This window comes from Mercenaria mercenaria, chromosome 12 (assembly GCF_021730395.1).
Source record: "Mercenaria mercenaria strain notata chromosome 12, MADL_Memer_1, whole genome shotgun sequence".
Classification (NCBI taxonomy): domain Eukaryota; kingdom Metazoa; phylum Mollusca; class Bivalvia; order Venerida; family Veneridae; genus Mercenaria; species Mercenaria mercenaria.
This window is the reverse complement of record NC_069372.1, coordinates 25,188,276-25,214,154: the sequence shown is the minus strand read 5'-3', so window position 1 is coordinate 25,214,154 and position 25,879 is coordinate 25,188,276. Positions and strand designations below refer to the sequence as shown.

General features: G+C 36.4%; 1 protein-coding gene across 1 annotated transcript in view; it reads right to left on the bottom strand.

Moving 5' to 3' along the window:
- Positions 1-25,879, bottom strand: part of LOC123533774 (Fanconi anemia group J protein homolog) — a 32,829-nt gene that overhangs the window by 5,905 nt on the left and 1,045 nt on the right. The window contains exons 3-22 of the mRNA XM_053519467.1: positions 25,309-25,458; positions 24,457-24,626; positions 23,640-23,685; positions 21,688-21,718; positions 20,871-20,926; positions 20,150-20,287; positions 18,930-19,049; positions 18,052-18,123; positions 17,390-17,534; positions 16,310-16,425; positions 15,136-15,171; positions 8,483-8,610; positions 7,580-7,647; positions 6,939-7,050; positions 6,387-6,509; positions 5,500-5,750; positions 3,417-3,899; positions 2,868-3,160; positions 1,853-2,369; positions 992-1,146 (exon numbers count right to left, since the gene is read on the bottom strand). Coding sequence (XP_053375442.1) covers positions 992-1,146; positions 1,853-2,369; positions 2,868-3,160; positions 3,417-3,899; positions 5,500-5,750; positions 6,387-6,509; positions 6,939-7,050; positions 7,580-7,647; positions 8,483-8,610; positions 15,136-15,171; positions 16,310-16,425; positions 17,390-17,534; positions 18,052-18,123; positions 18,930-19,049; positions 20,150-20,287; positions 20,871-20,926; positions 21,688-21,718; positions 23,640-23,685; positions 24,457-24,626; positions 25,309-25,458 — 3,210 coding nt within the window. The remainder of the gene's footprint in view (positions 1-991; positions 1,147-1,852; positions 2,370-2,867; positions 3,161-3,416; positions 3,900-5,499; positions 5,751-6,386; positions 6,510-6,938; positions 7,051-7,579; positions 7,648-8,482; positions 8,611-15,135; positions 15,172-16,309; positions 16,426-17,389; positions 17,535-18,051; positions 18,124-18,929; positions 19,050-20,149; positions 20,288-20,870; positions 20,927-21,687; positions 21,719-23,639; positions 23,686-24,456; positions 24,627-25,308; positions 25,459-25,879) is intronic.

The following is a 25,879-nucleotide window of genomic DNA, read 5'->3' as shown; positions in this document are numbered from 1 at the left end:
GCAATAATTATTGCAAAAAGCAGGATGGAGTTATGTTGCTTGCTGTACAGGGTCAGCTTATGATGGTGAACAAGTGTTGCAAGTTTCAAAGCAATAGCTTTGATAGTTTAAGAGAAAAAAATGACCTAAACATAAAACTTAACCAAGAAATCTGATATTTTCTAAGTCCAAAAGGGGCCATAAATCTTGCAAAAAGCAGGATAGAGTTATGTTTCTTGCTGTACAGGGTCAACTTATGATTGTGAACAAGTGTTGCAAGTTTTAAAGCAATAGCTTTGATAGTTTTGGATAAAAGCTGACCTAAACATAAAACTTAACCAAGAAAACTGATTTTCTAAGTCCAAAAGGGGCAATAAATCTTGCAAAAAGGAAGATGGAGTTATGTTTCTTGATGTACAGGGTCTGCTTATGATGGTGAACAAGTATTCCAAGTTTCAAAGCAATAGCTTTGATAGTTTAGGAGAAAAGTTGACCTAAACATAAAACTTAACCAAGAAATCTGATATTTTCTAAGTACAAAAGGGGCCATAAATCTTGCAAAAAGCAAGATGGAGTTATGTTTCTTGCTATACAGGGTCAGCTTATGATGGTGAACAAGTGTTGTAAGTTTCAAAGCAATAGCTTTGATAGTTTAGGAGAAAAGCTGACCTAAACATAAAACTTAACCAGGCAACGCCGACGCAGACGCCGACGCCGACAACCGCTCAAGTGATGACAATAACTCATCATTTTTTTTCAAAAAATCAGATGAGCTAAAAATGAACAATTCAATAGCAAGGAGGATTCAACTGTTTTAAGGAGGCAGGGTTGAAAGATATCACAACCTCATTTGCACCCTTTTTAAAAATGTATATTAAACCTGAAATATTTTTATTTAAAAAAAAAAATATACAAAGATAAATGTAATTGTTCAAGCAGAACTTATGCCCTAAATCGGTTGTCTTTCAATGAATACTACAGTAAGAACGTTTCACAACAAATTATATTCTACCTCGTTTTCTTTCTCTGCTGTGTTGTCAACATCGTCATAGATAACGCCTTTCTTAGATCTCTTTGACCATTCCTCGAACTTGCTTGTTGATTTACGTTTTCTCCCGCCTCGTCTTCGTGTATTCAAGAATTCCTCATCAGAATGTACATCATTTCCTTCAGTTAGAAGAATAAAAAGTTTCATATATAAATGTTTCAAATTTCATAAATACCAAGAAAAGCAAAAGGAATCAACCCAGGATATGTTGCTATCAAATTCATCTACATTTAATTTAACCTTTAGCCTGCTAAATTTCTAAAATGGATTGGTCCATCATTCAATTTAGGCAATACCATTTATTATTTGAAGGGTTGTTCACTGAAAATTTCCTGACTGAATAGCGAACAGTGCAGACCAAGATCAGCCTGCACGGACATGAAGAATCACTTGCCGCCAGCAGGCCAAAGTTGTCAGTATTTTACTTCAAGTATTTTTCGTGAACACCCCTTTGAATAATAAAATGGTTTTGCCCAAACTGAATGATGGACCGGTCCATTTTAGAAATTTAGCAAGATAAAGGTTAATTCAGACCGATACAATTTCCGTCCAACAGCAACTTTACAGATTTTAAAAGTGAGTGAAGACCCCCAGCAACCTTTCAAGGCATTAATTTAGGCACAAGTGGGTACCGTACCTGGAAAGAACCACCATCTGCTTTCCAACTGAAAAGTGTCTTCATAACACCCAAGATGCCCTTAAACCCACAGAGGTGAGGGCACAAGTGATTAAAAGTGGGCAATCTTAACTACTCGGCTAGGAAAGTCCCTTTCAACTTAAACCTTTCGCTGATACAAAAATAGAACATGCGGATCAAATGATCACCTGAAGCTGCTATCCCATCTACTTCAGCTAAAGTATTCTCCCTAGCTGTATCTTGTAAGATCATTCCGTCTGTGGACTTCTTCCTGCCTTGCTTCACCTTATCTACCACAGACCTGTTCACTTTCCCTCTTGTTGTTAGTTTTGTCCTTGCATTACTTTCTGTTTTAAAGTCTGAATCGGCACCATCTACCTCATTACTATCTTTTTCAACATTGTTATCTCTCCTCAAATTTTCTACTTCATTCTTTTCAACATTTTCAGATTGTACTATGAAATCCTCTTTTGGCATTTTTGTAGAAAGCGAGTTCCTTTTCTTGAATATTGGCTTCTTCTTAGTGTTCAGTTCATTTTCTGTGTCGGCAACATTACTAGTGTTATCTACACCAGCACCAGCTGACACATCAACTGGAACATCTTCAAACAGGACAGGTGAAGTACACGCGGGTGGATGTGGATCAGAAGTGCTGGGTACAGATTTATGATGGCTATCTGGCTCTGTTTTAACTGAAGTTACAGTCTGTATACAAAGGAATAAAATCAACATTATTTTAAAGCACAATGAAGATAAAAGTTGAGCATATTCATCGAAACAATCCCCTAAAATAAAAGATTCTCTTCACTGAAGTAAATGACTTTGAGTTTTTGACAAAGGAAACACAATGTCATAAAATGATTACTTACTCACATATTGACCTCTCAAACTGGACAAACTACTTTATTTTGTTTTAATTAGACATTACATCTTAACTCATTGAACACCAAATATCATCTTTAACGATACTTCAGTTGACGGCAACATACAACTAAATATTGATGTATGGTGTAAAATTATTGACATTATAGGAGAAAGAAATTGAACACTACATTCTTGGACTTTTTAAAAGCAAATCGGAGCGATTTTCAGTAACAACTTGCTTTATAACTTGCTACCTTTTAATATTTGCTTTTAGAATGTCAATCAGCCTTTATCTGAAACTGCTGGTAAGTTTGTCAACAAAAGTAAAATAACAGCTACCTGTTCTGCTTGTCTCTGAGGTGTTACAGTGGCAACCGGGACTTTAGATGGGGTTTTAGGTAGCTGGCAAAATTTTAGGAACTTGTTCTGTGGTTCTGGGTCACCTTCTGTAGAGGAATCAGGTACAACTTCTTCCTGTTCAGATTTGACTGGTTTTAGATCTTGTTCAGACTTCACTGGTTTCACTTCCTGTTCAGATTTGACTGGTTTTAGATCTTGTTCTGACTTCACTGGTTTCACTTCCTGTTCAGATCTGGCTGCTTCATTTGTAGCTACAGAAGAATCTGTTTTCTCTAATTAATGAAACCAATTATATTTTATTAAAAGTACACAAACTAACTTTTTTGGCCATTCAGTTGCTTTAGGTTCAGCTAAAAAAATTGTTTGTTGCTCTAATGTCAGTCTTTCTTCTAATTACCAATTTCATTAGAATACACATAGAACTAAATAAATTGTAGGCACAGGGGGAAAAAAAACCTTTGTTCTTTATGTATGTCCTGATGAGCTAATATACAAATACTATTCTAAAAGAGTGAAATTTTAAAATACCTGTTTCAGTTTTCCTCTCTGAGCCTGGTTTAGGTTTTGCTTTTTTGTTTGGTTCAATAAAGAATGCTCTCTCATTTGCCTCCCCGTTATTTACCACAACATAGTATGCCTGATTTCTCGGCGCTTGACTGGAACTGACAAATCTCTTCAATTGCTCCTCTGCAGAAAGTGAACTTGAACCTAATGTAAACACCATGTCTGTTTTTTTCTCTTCTTTTGGAACATTTTCTTTCTTTTCTCCAACTGGAAAATTTAAGCTGCTTTGCTGATTACCTCCCTTGATGTCAGGATTCAGACTGGTTCCCTGCAAAGCAGCCTGTGATGGTGATAACAGAATCTGATTCTGTAGCAAGCTGGTACCTTGCACAGGAAGTTGAGGAGGTATATTGAAGACTATCTTGTGTTGTTGACTACTTCCAGGCAGACTTGTATCTGACATCTGTGACATCGTGAATGGTACTTTGGTCTGTGTAGGATTACTACCTGAATCACAAAAAATAAACAAAATAAAACTTTTTATCATTTCATACATAACGTTCTCTCAGTCACAGGCATTATCAAGCAATATAAATGTGTCAACTTCAACATCACTAGTGTTTGTAACCTGATCATGCTTACTGAAAAATAACAGCTATAACAATTACTGCAACTCAAAAAACCCACTTATTCCAACCAAAAGGACAGTTTTATACTTCTTTTAGTTTTCGTTAAGTCAAAATTGTACAAGACTAACTCACACTGATACATACTTGTCCAGCAGAAAAAAATAAAAGTATAACATCAGTGTTCTCTATCTATCAAGTTGTAAAAGGACCTATTAAGAAGTAAAATTTGATTGTTAACTTGTGGTAAAGAATAACTGCAAAGACTGCTGTCTTATATGGTGATATCACATTCATGATTATAATTATGTCTTTACAGAGAAACTCGGAAACATAATCTTAACATAAAAAGAGTTGTAATTTCTGCAGGTAAATGTTCATGAAGGATTTCATTCTTTATTTTAACCCTTACCCTGCTAAATTTCTATAATGAACTTGTCCATCTTTCAATTTGGACAGTACCATTAACTGTTAAAAGGGGTGCTTACCAAAACAATACTGACTGAATGGTAAACAGTGCAGAACATGATGTGCAGTCTGATCATGATCTACACTGGTCGCAAAGGTAGAATCAATCGTGTCCATTATGATAAGGGTTAATAGACATCAGAGGCGTGAACTTTCAGAACATTTCAGCAATTTTCACACAATTTACATGTACACATTCAAATAAAGTTAATCACTGTTTGCTCATAGTTTTAAGGGAATGTGCAAAGTGCACAAGTTATCAAATTAAAGTATTCCAAAGAAAATATAAATACAATTACGGGTCATATGCAGGGGTGGCAACAGAACGAAAGTGACACTGAATCTTGAAAATAAGCTAGTGGTTTGGGTGCCATATATTATGCGTTAATGTTCTTTAAAAAAAACAAAAAAACAATGATACCAGTGTATCATTGGTTACAAGGAAGATAACACTTCAGGAAAGTTGTCTGTTAGTTTCTGGATTTTTGGCAACCTTAAGCCAACTTCCAGTTGTGCATTTGGTATTATAGACCCCCCACGGAAAATTTAACAGATAGACTGAACCTTGAGAGCCTTCAAATCCGGAATTTTATCACCCCTGCATATAACTGCTCGAGTGATAAAACCTTTGTCAGGAGTATGTAGATTTACCTGAACTTAAAACTTTGTTTAAAATCTGACAATTTTAGAAGACACTTATCATTATGTTTAAGGATAAACTACATGCAGAAATACTGGTATCACAGCCTCTTTAATATCTTTCTAAAACTGCTGGTGGCAAGTGATTCTGCCTTTGCGACCAGTGCAGACCAAGATCAGCCTGCATATCCATGCAGTCTGATCATGGTCTGCACTGTTCGCTATTCAATCATTAAATTTTCAGTGAACACCCCTTTGAATAATAAATGGTATTGCCCAAATTGAATGATGGACCAGTCCATTTTAGAAATTTAGCAGGCTAATGGTTATTATCTTTCTAAAACTGCTAAAAGTCTGCTGAAGTAAAGCCTCACCTCCATGTTTATTCGGCTCTATCAGAAATGCTTGTTCACTTGGTGTTCCCTGGTTTAGTATTATGTAGTATGGTTGATCTTTCGGTGCTGTCCCTGAATTGATAACATTCATAATCTGCTGCTGGATGCTAGGGGAGCTAACTCCTGCAAGCCCTGTAACAGCGGGGCTGGTCGCTGTTCTACCTTTGTCAGGGATTTCCGGAGTTCGGAACAAGTTTTGCATGTGTGGTGACTGACTCATCGGTGGACTACTAAAAATACATACAATCATAATGTGGCATTTACATGTTCAGTATACAGCAGAATATAGAGAAATCCAATAGAAGAAATTGTAAAAATAATATTCTACTTGAATTAGAATTATACTAATTGTGAATATATATGCTAGGATTAATTTTCGCGAGATGTAGGACCTCGTGAATATTGAGAAAATTAAGCCCTCGCTAAAATTTCTGCTTTTACAGTTTATGGAATGAACACAAAATGAAGCTATCTGGCAAGTGTGACCTCGATCTTGAGAACTAGGTCATGTTTGTATCTTGCTGTATTATGATGGTATGTATACTGTAAAAGCAGGAATTTTCGCTAGGGTTTAATTTTCACTATATTCACGAGGCCCACACAAAAATTAATCCTCACCATTAGTATAATTCAAATTCAAGTAGGATACAATTTTTAAAATTTCGCGAACATTAAACCTTGCAAACCTACTCAAAATTTCAAATTCACGAAAGTTTGACCCAGCGAAAATATGTGCTTTTACAATACTGAATGACTTGTGTGACTCCTACATGGGGGTATAAAACCAATGTTACAATATTCTTCTATGAATTTATAAACTTTCACGAAACATTTGTGCAATAAGTACCTCTTCACTAAATACATACCTGAAGTTAGGTGATGCCGGTATGGAGTTATTTAAGTGTGACTCGTCCAGCGAGTGCCTCTTGTATATGGAAGAATCCCTCCTTCCGTCACCAGGTGTACATGGAATAAATGAGGTGTCAGGACTGAAATATACATGAATCTACATTTATTTTCTTCAGTGTCAATCAATAGATACAAGCAGATTCAAATTTGTATATTTTATAATCAAATCAGACTTTGTTAAAACAGCTGAGGGCCAGATGTTATTTGTGTGCTACCTCATTCTCAAGCTTCATGTGTTTTTTTTTTGTTTTTTTTTTAAGACGGAGGATTATTACCCCATAATAAAATCTCATCAGTGGGATATCAGTAGAGAGGAAGCTTTCAGCAATTTAACACAACAGACCCTGTCTTAATAAAATTAGACAGAAATTGGATGAGAGAGATCACAATTTCCTCAGTACCCAAAGTCAAATCACTTAGATCATCTCTTTTCAACCTCCAACCCTACCCACTTAAATGAACACACTTTTTGCACTACTACAAAGTTCCAATATACTTCATAAACTTACTCCACTATAGGCATTTCCTTGACCATTTTCTCTGTGAAGTCTGACATTGAACCAAGGAAGTCAGAAAAAGCATGAAATGTCTGAACCTTTGATCTCACCCAGCGAGACAGACCTATAAATACAGTCAAAGAAATAATTATATTGGGAAAGCTGGTAATGAAATAAGCCATTTGAAGTAACAGTACTTATTTTGACAAGTAAAATAATTTATTACATTAGCTGGAAACAAAGTTTATATCAAATATTCCACTACAGAAAAAAGAAAAGCATATATCTATTCTATCATTTATTTTTGGCTAAAACTGGTCTAGAAACTGCATGTACATGTATATTCTTATAATGAACCAAACACAAACAAGTTAGCGATAATAAAAGAAATTATTATATCTAGTCTTGTGTAGCCAAGCCAGTTTACTTCCAGCTTTCTTCGGGTGATAGGCTATTGAACTATAGCCTTAACTATAGCCTCTATTTAACTATAGCCTAATGTCCAAAGAAACTCAGCTGCAGCAACAAAAGTGACTCAGTCATGGTTGAATGCTCAAGTGGAATTTTATCCCCAAGAAATTTAAGCTAATTTAAAATTAAATCTAGTGACATATGAAGCAACACATCTGAGTGTGAATGTAACATGTACTTACTCTTGCAATATTTGTCTGTCCTTTTCACAAATCTGTCATCAACTATAATCAAAGCTCCCCAGTCTTTCCTGTGTAATACAACATAAAATCAAATGTAATCCATGAAACACTCAGAGACAATCCAATTTTTATACTGTTAAAATTTAGTTTACATCACAGAACAGCCTACCTCTCATTTGCTAGAGGCAGGTTTTTCAAACATATATTCATAAACTTTGAAAAGCACCAAAAAGTCAAAATCATAATGCAATGAAATAAATGCATTTAATCATTTTATGAATAATATACATCAAATATTTTCTGTTACAAAAATCCCATTTCTCTACATGTACCGTAAGTCTACCTAGAGTGGTTAAGGTCACTACAGTACAACCTCTCCAGAGCGGCCCTCTCTTAAGCAAAAACCTCTCTATAACAACATAATCAAAATTTCCCAAAGCTGAAATATACTATCAAATTTACCTCTCCAGAACAACAACCTCTACACAACAGTCAATATTTGTATTTCAAAAAGGGTGTTGCTCTACAGAGGTTGCACTGTAATTTCAAGTCATTTGCTACTCACCTGGATAAGTACGAGCCTGGGTTAGGACATGAGGAAAGGAAGGTTGACAGTTCTACCCAGGTCTCGGCCTGAAATAATATCTAGATGGGCACCTTGGGTCTTACTCCCATCATTTTTATGTTAGGCTTAGAGACACATCAACAAAATTATGGTAAATGAAAACTTCCAGCTTTTTGTTGTGAAGGAATGCCCAAAGGTGCCCTTCTAGGTATTATTTCAGATCGAGTAAAATCAATGACCTTCCTCACAATATAAAGAATTCCGAACGTCAAGCATAGTCTAAAACCCAGTGGTAAGGGCAATCAGAAATTCTGACACAATAGTCATGTAGAACTTACCTGTGCCTTATACATCTACCTAGAGCCTGATTCAAGGCCCTGAAAGCCTGAATTTCGTACCAGTCACTGCCACTTAGCAGTCCTCTATCAATCCTGTGTTTGTCATTGTATTCTCTCTTCAATTTTACCTGAAACATTACAGTAACAATAATAAAGCAAGTTTAGTTGCAGCTTTATGTGGTGGTGAGGTGTTCATGAATTCATTCCACTGCCAAAGTAAGCAATACTACAGCACAGCTTATAGCAGATTCATATTATCAACTTCAGGGGCCTCCATGGTTGAGTGGTTAAAGTCACTGACTTAAAATCACTTGCCCTTCACCGATGTGTGTTCGAGCCTCAGTCGGGGCATTGAATTCTCCATGTGTGGAAGCCATCCAGCTGGCTTACAGATGGTCAGTGGTTCTACCCAGGTGCCTACTCGTGATAAAATAATGCAAGAAGTGGCACCTGGGGTCTTCCTCCACCATCAAAAGCTTGAATGTTGCCATATGTCCTATAGTTGTATCGGTGCAACGTTAATCTCAACAAGAGGGTCATGAAGAACCTGGACCGCTCACCTGAGAAATATGAGCTACATGTTTCAAATGTCAAACTGATGATTTTTAGAAATTTTTTTGAAAGATTTGCCGATGTACAATCAAGTAACCCCTGGGGCGGAGCCAATTTTACCCCGGGGTCATGATTTGAATAAAGTTTGTAGAAGTCTACTAGGCAATGTTACATATCAAATATCTACGATCTAGGCCTTCTGGTTTATTTTTAGCAAATTTATGAAGATTTCATTATGTACAATCAAGTAACCCCTGGGGCTGGGTCAATTTGACCCTGGGGGGTCAAGATTTGAACAAATTCTGGTTTATTTTTAAAAAATTTTGAAGATTTTTCTATGTACAATCAAGTAACCCCATGGGGCGGGGTCATGATTTGAACAAATTTTGTAGAAGTCTACTAGGCAATGCTACATGTCAAATATCTAAGATCTAGGCCTTCTGGTTTATTTTTAGAAAGTTTTTGAAGATTTTCCTATGTAAAATCAAGTGACCCCTGAGGCAGGGTCAATTTTAAACCCGGGGGTCATGATTTGAACAAATTTTGTAGAGGTCCACTAGGCAATGCTACATATTAAATATCAAAGCTCTAGGCCTTCTGGTTTATTTTTAGAAATTTTTTGAAGATTTTCCTATGTAAAATCAAGTGACCCCTGGGGCGGGGTCAATTTTGAACCCGGGGGTCATGATTTGAAAAAAATTTGTAGAGGTCCACTAGGCAATGCTACATGTCAAATATCAAAGCTCTAGGCCTTCTGGTTTATTTTCTAAAATTTTTTGAAGATTTTCCTATAGAAATCTACGTAAAATCAGGTGACCCCTGGGGCGGGGTCATGATTTGAACAATTTTAGTAGAGGTCAACTAGGCAATGCTACATGTCAAACATCTAAGCTCTAGGGCTTCTGATTTTTTTTAAAAAAATTTTGAAGATTTTTCTATGTACAATCAAGTAACCCCATGGAGCGGGGCCATGATTTGAACAAATTTTGTGGAAGTCTACTAGGCAATGCTACATGTCAAATATCTAAGATCTAGGCCTTCTGGTTTATTTTTAGAATATTTTTGAAGATTTTCCTATGGAAAATCAAGTGACCCCTGAGGCAATGTCAATTTTGATCCCGGGGGTCATGATTTGAACAAATTTTGTAGAGTCTCTCTAGGCAGTGCTACATGTGAAATATCTAAGCTCTAGGCCTTCTGGTTTATTTTTAGAAAATTTTTGAAGATTTTCCTATGTAAAATCAAGTGACCCCTGGGGCGGAGTCAATTTTGACCCTGGGGGTCATGTTTGAATTTTTTTTGTAGAGGTCCACTAGGCAATGCTACATGTTAAATATCAAAGCTCTAGGCCTTCTGGTTTATTTTAAAAAAAAAACTGAAGAGTTTTCTATGTACAATCAAGTAACCCCATGGAGCGGGGTCATGATTTGAACAAATTTTGTAGAAGTCTGCTAGGCAATGCTACATGTCAAATATCTAAGATCTAGGCCTTCTGGTTTATTTTTAGAAAATTTTTGAAGATTTTCCTATGTAAAATCAAGTGACCCCTGAGGCAGGGTCAATTTTGACCCCGGGGGTCATGATTTGAACAAATTTTGTAGACAGCATTCCCACTGACTTTTTGAAAAGTGGGTACATGTACCCACATACTTTAGAAAATGTGGGTACATGATAAAAAAGTTGGGTACAACCATACAAATTGAAAAAAATGTTCCAACTGAAACAAAATTATAAAGAAGTATAATTATGGGAAGTGACACTTTTATTCAGCTTGTGTTAATGACAGTGGTTTGTTTTACACATGCACCATAGGATCGATACAGCTAAAAGTCACTTCTCCTTATAGAAAAGTGGAGAGACTTCTAGCTGAAAAATAGAAATTTATGAACATCATTTCTAACTCAGTATACACCCCCCTCCCCCACCACACACACCCAGTAAGCTTGTGAAGCAATTTGAAAAGATGGCTATAATTTTCTTGTTTCAATATGGCTAAAAACTATTGATGTGACCATTCATTTTCTTAGATAATCATTTTCCATGCAAAGAGTTGTTCTTTATTCCATAATTCTGAAGAAAAAAAAATGTTTTCAAAAATTCAAGCAGACGCTGATAAGTACCGCCCACCGAGTTTTTATAACATTTTTTTGCTGCTATATCTTGCTGCAACATTATAGCAACAAAAAAAAAATGTTATAAAATAGAAACTCGGCAGGTAATACTTATTTAGCATGGACAGTATCGGACTCGAATAAAAATGAAAAATTGCCCGATGAAAGCCAGTCCGCAACCGGTCATTTTGTAAATATTAATAAACAAGCAGCTTACGAGTCTTTCTTTTACAATGGAGACCAAACAAGTGAATGAAGTATTGCCATGCAATACAAAGTCCCCTACTGGAAGGCACCTAATTTTCTTTACTGCAGTATAACATAATGAACTGATATCTGTCAATGATGTATAAACAATATTGTACTACATATACAATATGTTATAACAACACACTTGGATTAAAATGTGCATATATAAAAACCCACAGTTGTTTTCATATTGAATTTTTTTGGCTGATTATAAAAATGTTATCATGTAAGTTATTTATAGTAACAACAAAGGGAAATTAATCTTTAAAAAAAAAAAAAAAAAAAAAAAAAAATCTATATAATATAAGTCCACAAGAAACCCTTTACCAGGTAGAGATAGGTCAAAATACACCTAAAAATTGGATGTAACATGCATGCTGTACCACAGAAAAGTGGTCTCGATTTTTCTCTACCGCCAGTAATAAAAAAGTTACAATAAAATCTATTTATAGTAACAACAAAGGGACGTAATTCTAAAAACAAGGGTGCCTCATGGTGGTGAACATTTGTTCCAAGTTACATCAAAATCCCTCCATGCATGAAGAAGAAATGTTCCGTACAAAGTCATTCTTGAATTTGACCTTTGACCTCTAAATATGACCTTGACCTTAGACCTAGGGACCTGGTTCTTGCGCATGACATGTTGTCTCATCCAGGGGAATATTTGTGCCAAATGATATCTAAATCCTGCTTTGCATGACAAAGTTATAGACCGGACAGGAAAAAAATCCTCTTGACCTTTGATCTCAAAGTGTGACCTTGACTTTTAAGCTAGGGTACTGGGTGTTGCGCATGACACGTCGTCTCATCATGGGAAACATTTGTGCCAAGTAATATTAAAATCCCTTCATGGATGGCACAGTTATGGACAGGACAGGAAAAAAACTCTGTTGACCTTTGACCCCCAATTGTGACCTTGACCTTTGAGCTAGGGGTCCGGGATTTGCGCATGACACGTCGTCTCATCATGGGGAACACTTGTGCTAAGTGATATTAAAATCCCTTAATGAATGTCAGAGTTATGGACCGGACACGAAACAGACCCTGTTCATGCTTTGTTAACATTTGACTGTTTAGTGTGACCTTGACCTTTGAGCTAGGGGTCTGAAAGTTGTGCATGACACATCGTCTTATTATGAGGTACATTTCTGCCAAGTAATATTAAAATCCCTTCATAGATGGGAGAGTTATGGACCGGACAGGAAAAAAGCCTTGTTGACCTTTGACCTCCAATTGTGACCTTGACCTTTAAGCTAGGGGTCCAGGTTTTGCGCATGACACGTCGTCTCCTCATGGGGAACATTTGTGCCAAGTAATATTAAAATCTCTTCATGGATGGGAGAGTTATGGACCGGACAGGAAAAAAGCCCTGTTGACCTTTGACCTCCAATTGTGACCTTGACCTTTGAGCTAGGGGTCCGGGATTTGCGCATGACACATCATCTCATCATGGGGAACATTTGTGCCAAGTAATACTACAATCCCTTCAAGGATGGGAGAGTTGTGGACCGGACAGGAAAAAAGCCCTGTTGACCTTTGACCTCCAATTGTGACCTTGACCTTTGAGCTAGGGGTCCGGGTTTTACGCATGACACGCCGTCTCATCATGGGGAACATTTGTGCCAAGTAATATTAAAATCCCTTCATGGATGACAGAGTTATGGACCGGACACGAAATTGCGGACGGACGGACAGACGGACGGACGGAATGACGGAAAAGTGCATTCCTATAGTCCCCGAAACTGGTTTTCAACCAGTAGGGGACTAATAATTGTGTAGTGGACGCCAGCTGACCACTTAATTATTCAACAACTTGTTGAAAAAACGTCCAAAATCGTTGTTTTTGCACTCGCACATGTTGACAATTATGGGAAAGTGTCAAAGATGCAACTGCGTCGTTGATTGGCTGAATACTATCACGTCTAGTTTTACAAATTATTTGATTCGCTGTCACAGTTCTCGCGAAAATCTCACAAGTACCTGGAGTAGGCGGAGCTTAAATTATGCTATCGGCATGTAAATTCAACTCGTCTTGACATGTAGCAAATTGTCAACAGTGTGTATTGCGGTAATTTGCATGTACGGATCAAAAATAATGTCTGATTACTTGAATTTCGGCTCTTTATCGACGAACAATGTATTTTCTGTCAGATTTTTTACGCGTGAATTACGCGGATTTTTGCGTGAATGGGAATGCTGTGTAGAGGTCCACTAGGCAATGCTACATGTGAAATATCTAAGCTCTAGGCCTTCTGGTTTATTTTTAGAAATTTTTTGAAGATTTTCCTATGTAAAATCAAGTGACCCCTGAGGCAATGTCAATTTTGATCCCGGGGGTCATGATATGAACAAATTTTGTAGAGTCTCTCTAGGCAGTGCTACATGTGAAATATCTAAGCTCTAGGCCTTCTGGTTTATTTTTAGAAAATTTCTGAAGATTTTCCTATGTAAAATCAAGTGACCCCTGGGGCGGAGTCAATTTTGACCCTGGGGGTCATGTTTGAAATTTTTTGTAGAGGTCCACTAGGCAATGCTACATGTTAAATATCAAAGCTCTAGGCCTTCTGGTTTATTTTAAAAAAAAAATTGAAGAGTTTTCTATGTACAATCAAATAACCCCATGGGGCGGGGTCATGATTTGAACAAATTTTGTAGAAGTCTACTAGGCAATGCTACATGTCAAATAATTAAGATCTGGGCCTTCTGGTTTATTTTTAGAAAATTTTTGAAGATTTTCCTATGTAAAATCAAGTGACCCCTGAGGCAGGTTCAATTTTGACCCCGGGGTCATGATTTGAACAAATTTTGTAGAGGTCCACTAGGCAATGCTACATGTGAAATATCTAAGTTCTAGGCCTTCTGGTTTATTTTTAAAAAAAATTTGAAGATTTTCCTATGTAAAATCAAGTGACCCTGGGGCAGGGTCAATTTTGAACTCGGGGGTCATGATTTGAAAACAATTTGTAGAGGTCCACTAGGCAATGCTACATGTCAAATATCAAAGCTCTAGGCCTTCTGGTTTATTTTTTAAATTTTTTTGAAGATTTTCCTATAGAAATCTATGTTAAATCAAGTGACCCCTTCGGCGGGGTCAATTTTGACCCCGGGGTCATGATTTGAACAATTTTAGTAGAGGTTAACTAGGCAATGCTACATGTCAAATATCTAAGCTCTAGGGCTTCTGGTTTTTGAGAAGAAGATTTTTAAAGTTTTTCCAGTTCTGCATGGCATTCAATTCTTTGAATAGTTTTTGTAGAGCTTCACCAAAGGAACATTCCTGTGAAGTCTGGATGAAATTGGCCTAGCGGTTTATGAGGAGATGTCGTTTAAAGTAAAAGTTTACGGATGCCGGACGTTGAGTGATCAGAATAGCTCACCCTGAGCCTTTGGCTCAGGTGAGCTAACAAAAACAAACATATAATTAACTTCAAACAGTTTTAAACTGATTACTATCAACTTACACACTGCTTTAACGTAGGAGCAATGAATCTACTTTTAATCTTATTGAATTAACAGCCAGCAAATATTAGGAATATTCAATCTAGAAGTAATATGTTATGAAATAATCACTTTTGTTTGGGACATGAAATGTCATGCCAACACAGCAGTTAAAACCCCATTAATTTTTTATTAAAATCCACAATGTCCTCAAGAAATAGCTGTTTTTGTCAAAACCATAAAATTTCAAGCTTATGAAATTAACAGATTTCGCAGTATACATGTATAGTTGAAAAATCTTACCTGCACATCTTTGATACTAGGGAAAGGTATTCCAACCTACAAACAGAAAACATAAAACTCCTAGTGTTACTACTGTAAAAGCTAATTTGGAATTTTGAGCATGTGTGTGAAATTTAATATTTGTGAAATTGTAAAAATGGTATCCTACTTGAATCTGAATTATACTAATGGTGAATATTTACACATGGAATAATTTTCATGATATGTAGGGCCTTGCGAATACATGGCAATTTAAAACCTCACGAAAAATTCTGCTTTTACAATACCAGACAAAGAGAAATAAATACCTTTTCTACAAAGCAGCCTTTCACCGGACTTATTTATTGTGTTTCTCTAATGCGTATGGCTTTTCAGAAATGCCTTATGACAAAATACAGATAAATTTGCCATTAAGAACATGCTAGAAACTTCACAGAAGTTAACAAGAGCTGTCACTAATGGTGACAAATTCCCCCGCAGCGCCTTGACCTTTGACCTGGTGACCCCAAAGTCAGAAGGGGTTGTGTACTCACTAAGTACTATCAGCATGTGAAGTTTGAAGGTCCTGGGTGCAGAGGTTCGCGAGTAAAGTGCCTACATGCAAAAAATTAACGTTGTGACAAACTAACGAACGAATGGACGGAAGTTGGAAACTAATATGCCTCCCTTCGGGGGCATAAAAAGAACATAAGGTATACACAAATAAATCCCAGTAACATGGCTCAAGTTGGAGACAGTCACAATATAATTCAGAGAAATTAACTGTAACCATTCACCTGTTGTCAGCAAAGTCCATTCTCTTACTCATGTTACCTCCACATACAGCAAAGAAAATCTCACAGTAGCTCTAGTGCTGTTGTCAGCAAAGTCCATTCCCTCACACATGTTACCTCTACATACAGCAAAGATTATTTACTGTAATCATTGTTCTAATGTTGTTGTCAGCAAAGTCCATTCCTTCACTCATGTTACCTCCACATACAGCAAAGATTACTAACTGTTATCATTGCCCTTGCCCTAGTGTTGTTGTCAGCAAAGTCCATTCCCTCACTCATGTTACCTCTACATACAGCTAAGATTATTTACTGTAATCATTGCTCTAGTGTTGTTGTCAGCAAAGTCCATTCTGCTATACTGACTTTATTTACAGCAAAGAACACTGTATTTTATTTGTATACCAGCTAAGATTACTTACTGTAATCACGGCTCTAGCATTGTTGTCAGCAAAATCCATTCCCTCACTAACTTTACCTCTACACACAGCAAAGAACAAGGCACCATCTATCTCAGAATCATCATCATTACACTCATCTATATATGGTATGAAAGTAAGAATGTACACAGTTTCAGTGCTCCAGTCTTAGAAACTTTTTTTTTTAACTTGTATCTGGATATTTATTAACCTAAATTCTGGTATGGTTGATTAAATGGTTAAATACAGAATAACAACTGAGGCCATACCTATGGCTCTAAGTTTTATATAGATGAACATCCCAGGGGAGTCAATCATGGAATTACTTCCTGTATAGACAGCCATATTTGTGAATTTATCTACCTTTAGCAAGCAAACTGGATGACTTCCTCACAAGAAGATTTTGACTCCATGTGAGGCATGGAAAGATTTCATCTTTGATTTCAGAACAGTACTATCTCTGATTAAATTAGTTTCCCAACTTGCAACCTTATCAAAAAGGTACATTAAGGAATAAAATGTTCAACTCCATATTACCAAACTCCATGTACTGATCACCTAGATATAAAGTTTTAAAACTGAGTTTTGAGATCAATCTTGAAGTGCAACCTCGTCAAAGGTCAATTTCCAGACTGACCTTGGAATCAAACCAATCACAAGCCAGAGTTTTGAGACTGATCTCAAATTTCAGTTTTTTAAGCGGACCCAGTAAGAAACAAGAGCTGTCGGAGGACAGCAACACTTGACTATTCAACAGACTTGTCAACTGAATCAATACAGAAGTCAAAAAAAGGGGCATAATTTTGTAAAAATGCAAAATAGAGTTATGGAACCTGCGCAATGTCAGTTTATCACAGTAAATAAGTGTGTGAAGTTTTAATCCATTCCCACAAGAGTTTACTGAGATACCAGCTTATATACAAAAACTTAACCAATCGGGACACTGATGCGGATGCACAGGTGAGTCCAATAGCTCTACCTATTCTTTGAATAGTCGAGCTGAAAGCATATTTACTTTAGTTAAAAAAATGGAAGTCATATGTATGAAACATATTTATCATAAGAATTGTGCTCAGTTATAACCTTCATCAAGATAATCATTGTAGAGATCTCCTTTTACAACTTCATAGAACGCTTTCATCATCCCGTCAAAATCCTCTCTGTCAGCGGCTCTAGGTTCTACCATCACACGCTTACGACTTGCAAGCTTGCTCCATAATCCTGTCAACTAAAACAAAACACAATTTTAAGATCTACAATTATTTCAAAAGAAGTCTATTGCAAAAAATTGGCCATTTCCAGCCCATTATTATAAATTTTAAGAGGTTAAAGGTTCAAAACAGTCTTATTGGCAGCTATTTTCAGACCATAAATGAAAATAATAAGTCAGACTGCACCAATTTTACTCCTGTCATTCATACTGTAAAATCATTTAATTCTGTGGGCATGAAATTTCGTGGTTTTGGTCAAAATGGTTATTTTGTGGGGATATGAATTCGTGAATTTCCATTTTTGAACATAAAATGAAGGAATTTTACTTGTTCGTTGGGATTAAATTTTGTGGATTGACTCAACCACGAAAATTGGTCCCCCACAAATATTAATGATTTCACAGTAATGCAAACTGCTAAAATATGTAACATGCTTTATCCACCATAGAACCAAAGACACTAAGTTAAAGTAAAAACAAATTTTCTATTCAACAAGCAAATCCAGTACCAACCCTCAAAAATTAAATATTTTACCCTCCATCTGTCTGTGAATTTTTCCAGTGCTCTGTAGGAAGGCAGAAAGCAAAGCACACCATGTGGAACTTTCTGCAAAATAACAGGACATTGTGTATATCTTCTTTATTGCATTGCATATGTTCATATTTATTTATTTTGTTGGGTTAAACGTCACACCAACACAATTATAGTCATATGGCGATTTTCCAGCTTTAATGGTGGCGGAAAACCCCAGGTGCCCCTCTCTGCATTATTACATCACGAGCAGGTACCTGGGTAGAAACCACCAGCCTTCCATAAGCCAGCTGGATAGCTTCCTCACATGAAGAATTCAATGCCCTGCGTGAGGCGTATGTTCGTAAGCAGTAACTGTAAAAATATCAGTTCTATTGCCTGTAAGCCCGTAAATGTTCACAGACTACATCCCCAATATTTTCAAACTATTTGCACTTTCAAAAGAAGATTTTGGCAGACTCTAAAGTTCTATCTGTTCTTGGTCAAAGACTGAGAGTAGTCCTTTATTTTTACAAGAATAACTCATTCTCTGCAGGTAGAGGACCAATTTGTCAAGAGGACAACATCTATGCTACCACTACATCAATACATTTCTTAGGTAGCAATACTTTGCTAAGTCTGCATGAAATTTAAATTTAGTCTGTGATTGTAACTTTAAGACCAGTGCTAACCAAGCTCAGCATGCACATTCGTGCAGTCTGATCATGGTCTGCACTGTTCGCTATTCAGTCAGTAAATTTTCAGTTAACACTCCTTTGAATAATAAGTGGTACTGTCCAAATTGAATGATGGGGCAGTCCATTTTAGAAATTTAGCAGGCTTAGGGTTAAATTTACACTGAAAACCTCTATTTTTACAAAAACAGTATTGGGCATACATACAGTGCAGACTTGGTATATAAAGTCTCCTAGTTCATCTTGGAAGTCGAAGGTCTCCATGTTTCTATATACTGCCTGTAACTGTTTACCAGCGGGCCCAACTCCCACTGCTCCTACCCACACCTGTACAATGATTAATACTTCAATTGTATTTGAAATAAACCAAAATCAATTTTCACTTTTCAAAATTGAATTTCGGAAAATATCTACTACAGAGGAATAATGATATGCTGATTAAGGGTCTGTGTTCTTAAAGTTACATAAGGCTTTTATTTTTATGTTAAACAAGAGCACCACAATGTGGAGCAATATACACCTGATTGTATGACCTTTAACCCCCAAGTGTGATCTTGATCTTGAGGCGAGCCATCCAAAACCTGCGCTCTGCATGATGTCTTGATGTGGTGAACATTTGTGCCAAGTTTCTTTAAAATCCTTTAAGCAGTTCAAGAGTTACAGAGTGGACACAAAACACAGTCATATGACCTTTGACCCTAAGTGTGACCTTGAAGCGAGCCATTCAGAACATGCACTCTGCACGCTGTCTCGATGTGATGAACATTTGTGTCAAGTGTCTTTGAAATCCTTCAAGAGGCTCAGGTATGAACTTTGACCCCAAAATGTGACCTTGACCTTGAAGCGAGCCATCCGAAACATGTGCTCTGCACATCATCTTGATGTGGTGAACATTTGTGCCAAGTTTCTTTAAAATCCTTAAAGCAGTTCAAGAGTTACAGAGCGGACACGAAACAAAGTCATATGGCTATGACCCCTGTGACCTTGACCTTGAAGGGAGCCATCCAGATGAGCGCTCTGCATGTCGTCTTGATGTAGTGAACATTTGTGTTAGGTTTCTTAGAAATCTTTAAAGGGGATCAAGAGTTACAGAGCGGACACGAAATTGCTAAAGGATGGACAGATGGATGGACAGACAAGAAAAAGGCATTATTAGCCCTTAATCACAAAAGACTTTGATGTTTGAAGTCTTAACCAAACTCAGGCTTCTTAATGTCCACAGGACTCTACATTGTTAGAAAATTTCAACTTCTATTAATAAAGCTTATCCCAAAAACATTAAAACGTTTCCCTCTGAGGTCTTTACAAAGCCTATGAAAAGATATCACTTTGCCAGCAAATCTAGGCCATACTCAAGCTTTTTCTCAAGGTAAACTTAACCAAAGTATGTCTTGAAAATCAAATATTAAAAAAAACCCCAAACAAACCTGTTTATCCTCTATGATATGATTGGCCTCTAGCTGTATAGGGAACGGTGTACCCAGTTCAGAAGCAAAAGATGACATAGGTGACAAGGTACCGCTACTTAACACAACATTTCTGCAGCTACTGAAGTCTGAAAATGCCTGTAATTATGAATATCAAGTCTAGAATTCATTTCAAACTAATTTCTACTTCTTTAGACATATTTAATTCTTCAAAAGAATATTTTATGTTCTGCAGTTTTTGGAATAACTATTTTAAGTCTGAATCAAATCAATTCAGTAACAACAGTGGTAGAGTGAAAGTGCACCAAACCTTTAACCTGAAATTATAAGTTAAAAGGGGGATTAACTCAAGAAATATTGGTGCAAGAGTTATGGCACTTATGTCATATGATGCGGGTGATGATAAGGAATAACTACTTTCAGTCTGAAGCAATTCCATCAAGTAATAACAGAGATAAAGTGAAAGAGATCAAAGCTTTAACCACCGTGTGGATGCACAAGGATACTGACGCCTGGTCAAGTAGGATAACTCTCAATATACTTTGTATAGTCAAGCTAAAAATAATAAAGAAAACATAATGTTACTTGTTTCAAATTTTACATCTTTAGATTATTTAGTTTCATGATTGCCAACAACAGCTGTATTTTAGTAGAATGGGTCTAGATCAACCAGTGAGAAGGTATTTGATCAACCAGTGAGAAGGTATTATAGGAATCTTACCACAGCAGGGTTCATACACCAGAAGTTCAGGGTAAACACAACAATTCTAGACCCACCTGAAATATAGATTTGGAATGTACAAGATTACATGTGTAGCAGGATCATTTTAACCCTTTAATATCCTGCTAAATTTCTATAATGAACTTGTCCATATTTCAATTTGGACAGTACCATTAACTGTTAAAAGGGGTGTTTAACAAAAAGCGACTGACTGAATGGCGAACAGTGCAGATCTTGATCAGACTGCATGGATGTGCAGACTGATCATGATCTACACTGGTCGCAAAGGCAGAATCAATCGTGTCCAGCATAAGTGTTAAGTCAAATCATATTGTACTTTGTGCAAAAGCTCAATGTATATAATAAGGCACCAACATTTGCCAGAAGACTTGCATATAGTTACTGACAAGTTTCTCTAGACTTTCCCTATTCATAAGAGCAGTTACTATCAGTTCGAAGAAAGAATTACATTTCAAACATACAGTAAACTTCTTTCACTCAATTTTGGATATTTCGAGCACCATCCTTTGCTCAAGCTTGCTGTCAAATCCTGGCAAAATTCCAATATAGTGTATATAACTTGAAGGCTCAAACTACCACTACTACTACTAACTCAAAATTTTTTTACTGTCCTGTAGACTTCAAGTGAACAAGGTTCAATTGTATTTTACAATCATTTGAAGAATTCTAACTTTACATACTTTCTATATCACATGTAAATACCTCCAAACAATGTGGAAATAGGATATCAGTAGTCCCTTGACAAAACTTTGTCAAAGCAATCATAAAACACATTGTAAAATACATGACAGCTCACCTCTCCTATTCTTTCCAAGCCATCTGTCACCCTGTAAAATAAAACATTCAACAAGTTTTTCTCCCTGAACAATATTCTATAAAAAGTTATCATTTTTTTCTGCGAACTCCATATCCGTGCTTTTTTACCTCTAAATTTGGAGGTACCATAAACTTGGTCATTTTCAAGTGTTTTAGTTAATTTCATTGTTAACAGCTTCATTTGTTGAGTTATCAACATGTAGCCTGTTTGCGGCCAGTGATTCTACCTTTGCGACCAGTGCAGACCAAGATCATGGTCTGCACTGTTCGCTATTCAGTCAGTAAATTTTCATCGAACACCCCTTCGAATAATAAATGATTTTGCCGAAACTGAATGATGGACCAGTCCATTTTAAAAATTTAGCAGGCTAAAGGTTAATTCATGAAATGCGAGTGTTAAAAGAGATGATGTAGATTAGTATTTACAAATATTTTGAACTTATGTCTCCACTAGTCACAAATAATAGCGAATAGCGACAATACACGTTTGTTTTGTGTAGTAACGCCTGCAGAAGCCCTTGGGATATGTTTGTGACCTCGACTTACTGTCTCGGTCACAATCCCGCGGGCTTCTGCAGATGTTAATACACAAAAAAAACGTGTATTATCCCTACATAAACGAAATTTATGCAACATGTTTTATAGAACAATCTAAGGAAAGGAAATATACAAATATCCCAGTAAAGAAGAAATTTATTTCTGTAATAGTCAGGATATGTTAACCCTTACCATGCTAAATTTCTATAAAGAAATTGTCCATGTTTCAATTTGGACAGTACCATTAACTATTAAAAGGGGGTGTTTACCAAAAAGATACTGACTGAATGGCAAACAGTGCGGATCATGATCAGATGGATGTGCAGGCTGATAATGAATTTTCAAGTGTTTTAGTTAATTTCATTGTTAACAGCTTCATTTGTTGAGTTATCAACATTTAGCCTGTTTGCGGCCAGTGATTCTGCCTTTGCGACCAGTGCAGACCAAGATCATGGTCTGCACTGTTTGCTATTCAGTCAGTAAATTTTCATCGAACACCCCTTCGAAAAATAAATGATTTTGCCGAAACTGAATGATGGACCAGTCCATTTTAAAAATTTAGCAGGCTAAAGGTTAATTCATGAAATGTGAGTGTTAAAGGAGATGATGTAGATTAGTATTTACAAATATTTTGAACTTATGTCTCCACTAGTCACAAATATTACCAAAAAGAAAGCCACCAAAACTGCAAATATTACCCACCACATTTTTCTATTCAATAATATGCAGAATATACATTTATTATATACCTATATAAATTCTGTCAAAAATACAGCTTGCATTTCACAAGGAAATATGAACAGGCTGAAAAAAATCCTGTATGAACCTTCCGTATTGTATGTTGCCAGACTACTTTCATTGCATGAGCTGACACAGTTATATGAATAGTGCACACAAAACATCACTCATTTCATTTTAACATCAACAAACATTTAAGATTTCGTTCAATTACAAATAAACAAACAAACAAAAAGGTAGAGGTATATAATAAAAGGGTCATTACAACAGTAGCTAGATATGTGATTTTGTATTTGGCTCTTGTGGATTTTGCTAGGACGGATCACACTGTGAGATCCAATCTGGCAAAATCCACTCGAGCCAAATACAGCGTCCCAGATCGAGCTACTGTTATAATAACCCTATTTTACCACATTAGGCTGACATAAAATGTTCCAAACTTTACATCTGCTGAAGATTATTACATGCTGCTTCATTAAGATTAAGGGCAGAAACATCTCAGAAAAGATGAAAAATAAAACTGCTGCAGCAAAAAAAATGTTATTGAATTTATTATTAGCTTACTACTATTCAAGAGCAGAAATTATCAGAATAATCAACAATCTAGACACTTGTAAGCACATTCTCAGACAAGCATACTCAAACAAAAGCACTCACCGTGTCCCTGTTGGAAACATACTGCATAGACTTCATGATGGCTACCCTGCAAATAACACACAAAGATCGCTCAGCTTTGAATTAGGTAGCTTCTTGGTCATAAACGAAATTTATGCAACATGTTTTATAGAACAATCTAAGGAAAGGAAATATACAAATATCCCAGTGAAGAAGAAATTTATTTCTGTAATAGTCAGGATATGTTAACCCTTACCATGCTAAATTTCTATAATGAAATTGTCCATGTTTCAATTTGGACAGTACCATTAACTATTAAAAGGGAGTGTTTACCAAAAAGATACTGACTGAATGGCAAACAGTGCGAATCATGATCAGATGGATGCGCAGGCTGATAATGAGCTACACTGTTCGCAAAGGCATAATCAGTCGTGTCCAGCATGAAAAGGGTTAAGTAAATCATTCTTTCAAAGACTAAATCAACGTAACTAAGTCAGGCCTTTTAAAGAGGCAACCAATAATACTAAATTCAATAAAACCATCTCATCTGTTGGTGACACAGTCATTCAAATTTACCTGTATCTAGAATTCTGGGAAAACTATTACCAAAGAAAACTAAAATGAGAAAGGTAATATATTCTTTTTCATCAATGCCTATTTTGCACATAAAATTTGTAGAGCATATTGAAAACAAAGACATATGAGCCTTTTAAGGTATTGCAAATTTGATGCCAAAGTTATACATTGTTCATACAGAAGTCGTCAGGTTCCTCTACAAATGAGATCATTTTTGTATATACAGTTTAGTATTTGGATGAGTTATTCCAGTTTTTCCAAACAGAATTGATATGTTCCCAACCTGTAATCTTCTACAAATTTGAGATCATCTCTGTACATATAGTCCAGTATCTGGAAGAGTTGTTCCAGTATTTTCGAGGTGTTACTGCTCATCTTCACCTCCTGATTCTGTCTATCTCTCACAGACATTGCCTCATCTTCACTCTGGGCAACAGCTTGCTCAAAACATCTCTGAAAGACATAAACTCATATTCCATATTGCATTGTCTCTAACCAGCCTATGAACTGTCTTATAGTCTTGTCTGTATGTGTGTGTATATGTGTGTTCGGGTTTATTGTCTTTTTCAACAATTTTTCAATTATATGAAAAACAGTGTCTACTTGTTGCAGTAAGCACAATGCCCAGTTTTATAGTGCTGCCTCACTGATATATGAATAAAATAATATCACGCTGTATACATGCGATATGATACCCCATCCGGTCACATTATACTGACACAGGACTGACCAGTCCTAACATTATCCTCTTAATGCCGAGTGCCAAAAGAGGAAGCTACAAGTACCATTTTTTACATCTTTGGTATGACGCGGCCAGGGATCGAACCCACAACCTCCCGCACTCAAAGCGGGCACTCTTACCGCTAGGCTACCTAGCCGGTAGTCTTATCTGTAAGTAAACATATTCCAATACATGCTTAAGATAGTTCTGCATGTTTGGATCAAAACTGTTTCAACATTTTTCAGTTTTTGAATACACTCTTTAATATAGTGCATATAACCTTTCCCTGACAACAACTCATTATTACAAAGAAATCAAGAGATATCTCCTTACACTTCAAACAATCACTCATTGCAGATGAATATTTCAGGATTAAGCCATTTATCTGCAATAAAGCAGCTTTAAAAACAATACCTGATATTCCTGGAAACTGTCTGGGCCTAGACCTATGCCCTTCAATCGTACAACGATGTCAAATCCTGACCAAACTTTATATGAAGTATCATAATCAGACTGGTCCAAGTTTGAGTTGTTCCCTTCAATGAAGTTCAACAAACTCTCCAACTGTAAATAAAAAGTTTAAAATCATAAAAAAATTCTGTACTTATTTTCGTAAACATTTTGGTGTAACAAGCCTTAAGAATATGAATAAACTTAAACCTCATCCTGCTAAATTTCTACAATGAACTCATCCATTGTTGAATTTGGACAGTACCATTAACTGTTAAAAGGGGTGCTTACCAAAGGGATACCAACTGATTGCCAAACAGTGCAGATCTTGATCAGACTGCACAGACGTGCAGGTTGATCAGGATCTATATTGGTCACACAAGCAGAATCAGTCATGTCCAGCATGATGTGTTAATTCAAGTCTGGTGTAGAAAGTGAGCCAGTATGCCTCCTTTCTTCAGAGTAGAGACATGAGATAAAAGCTTTCTTGATGTGACTGCTGATTTTAATACTTAATATACTAGTAAACAAAATG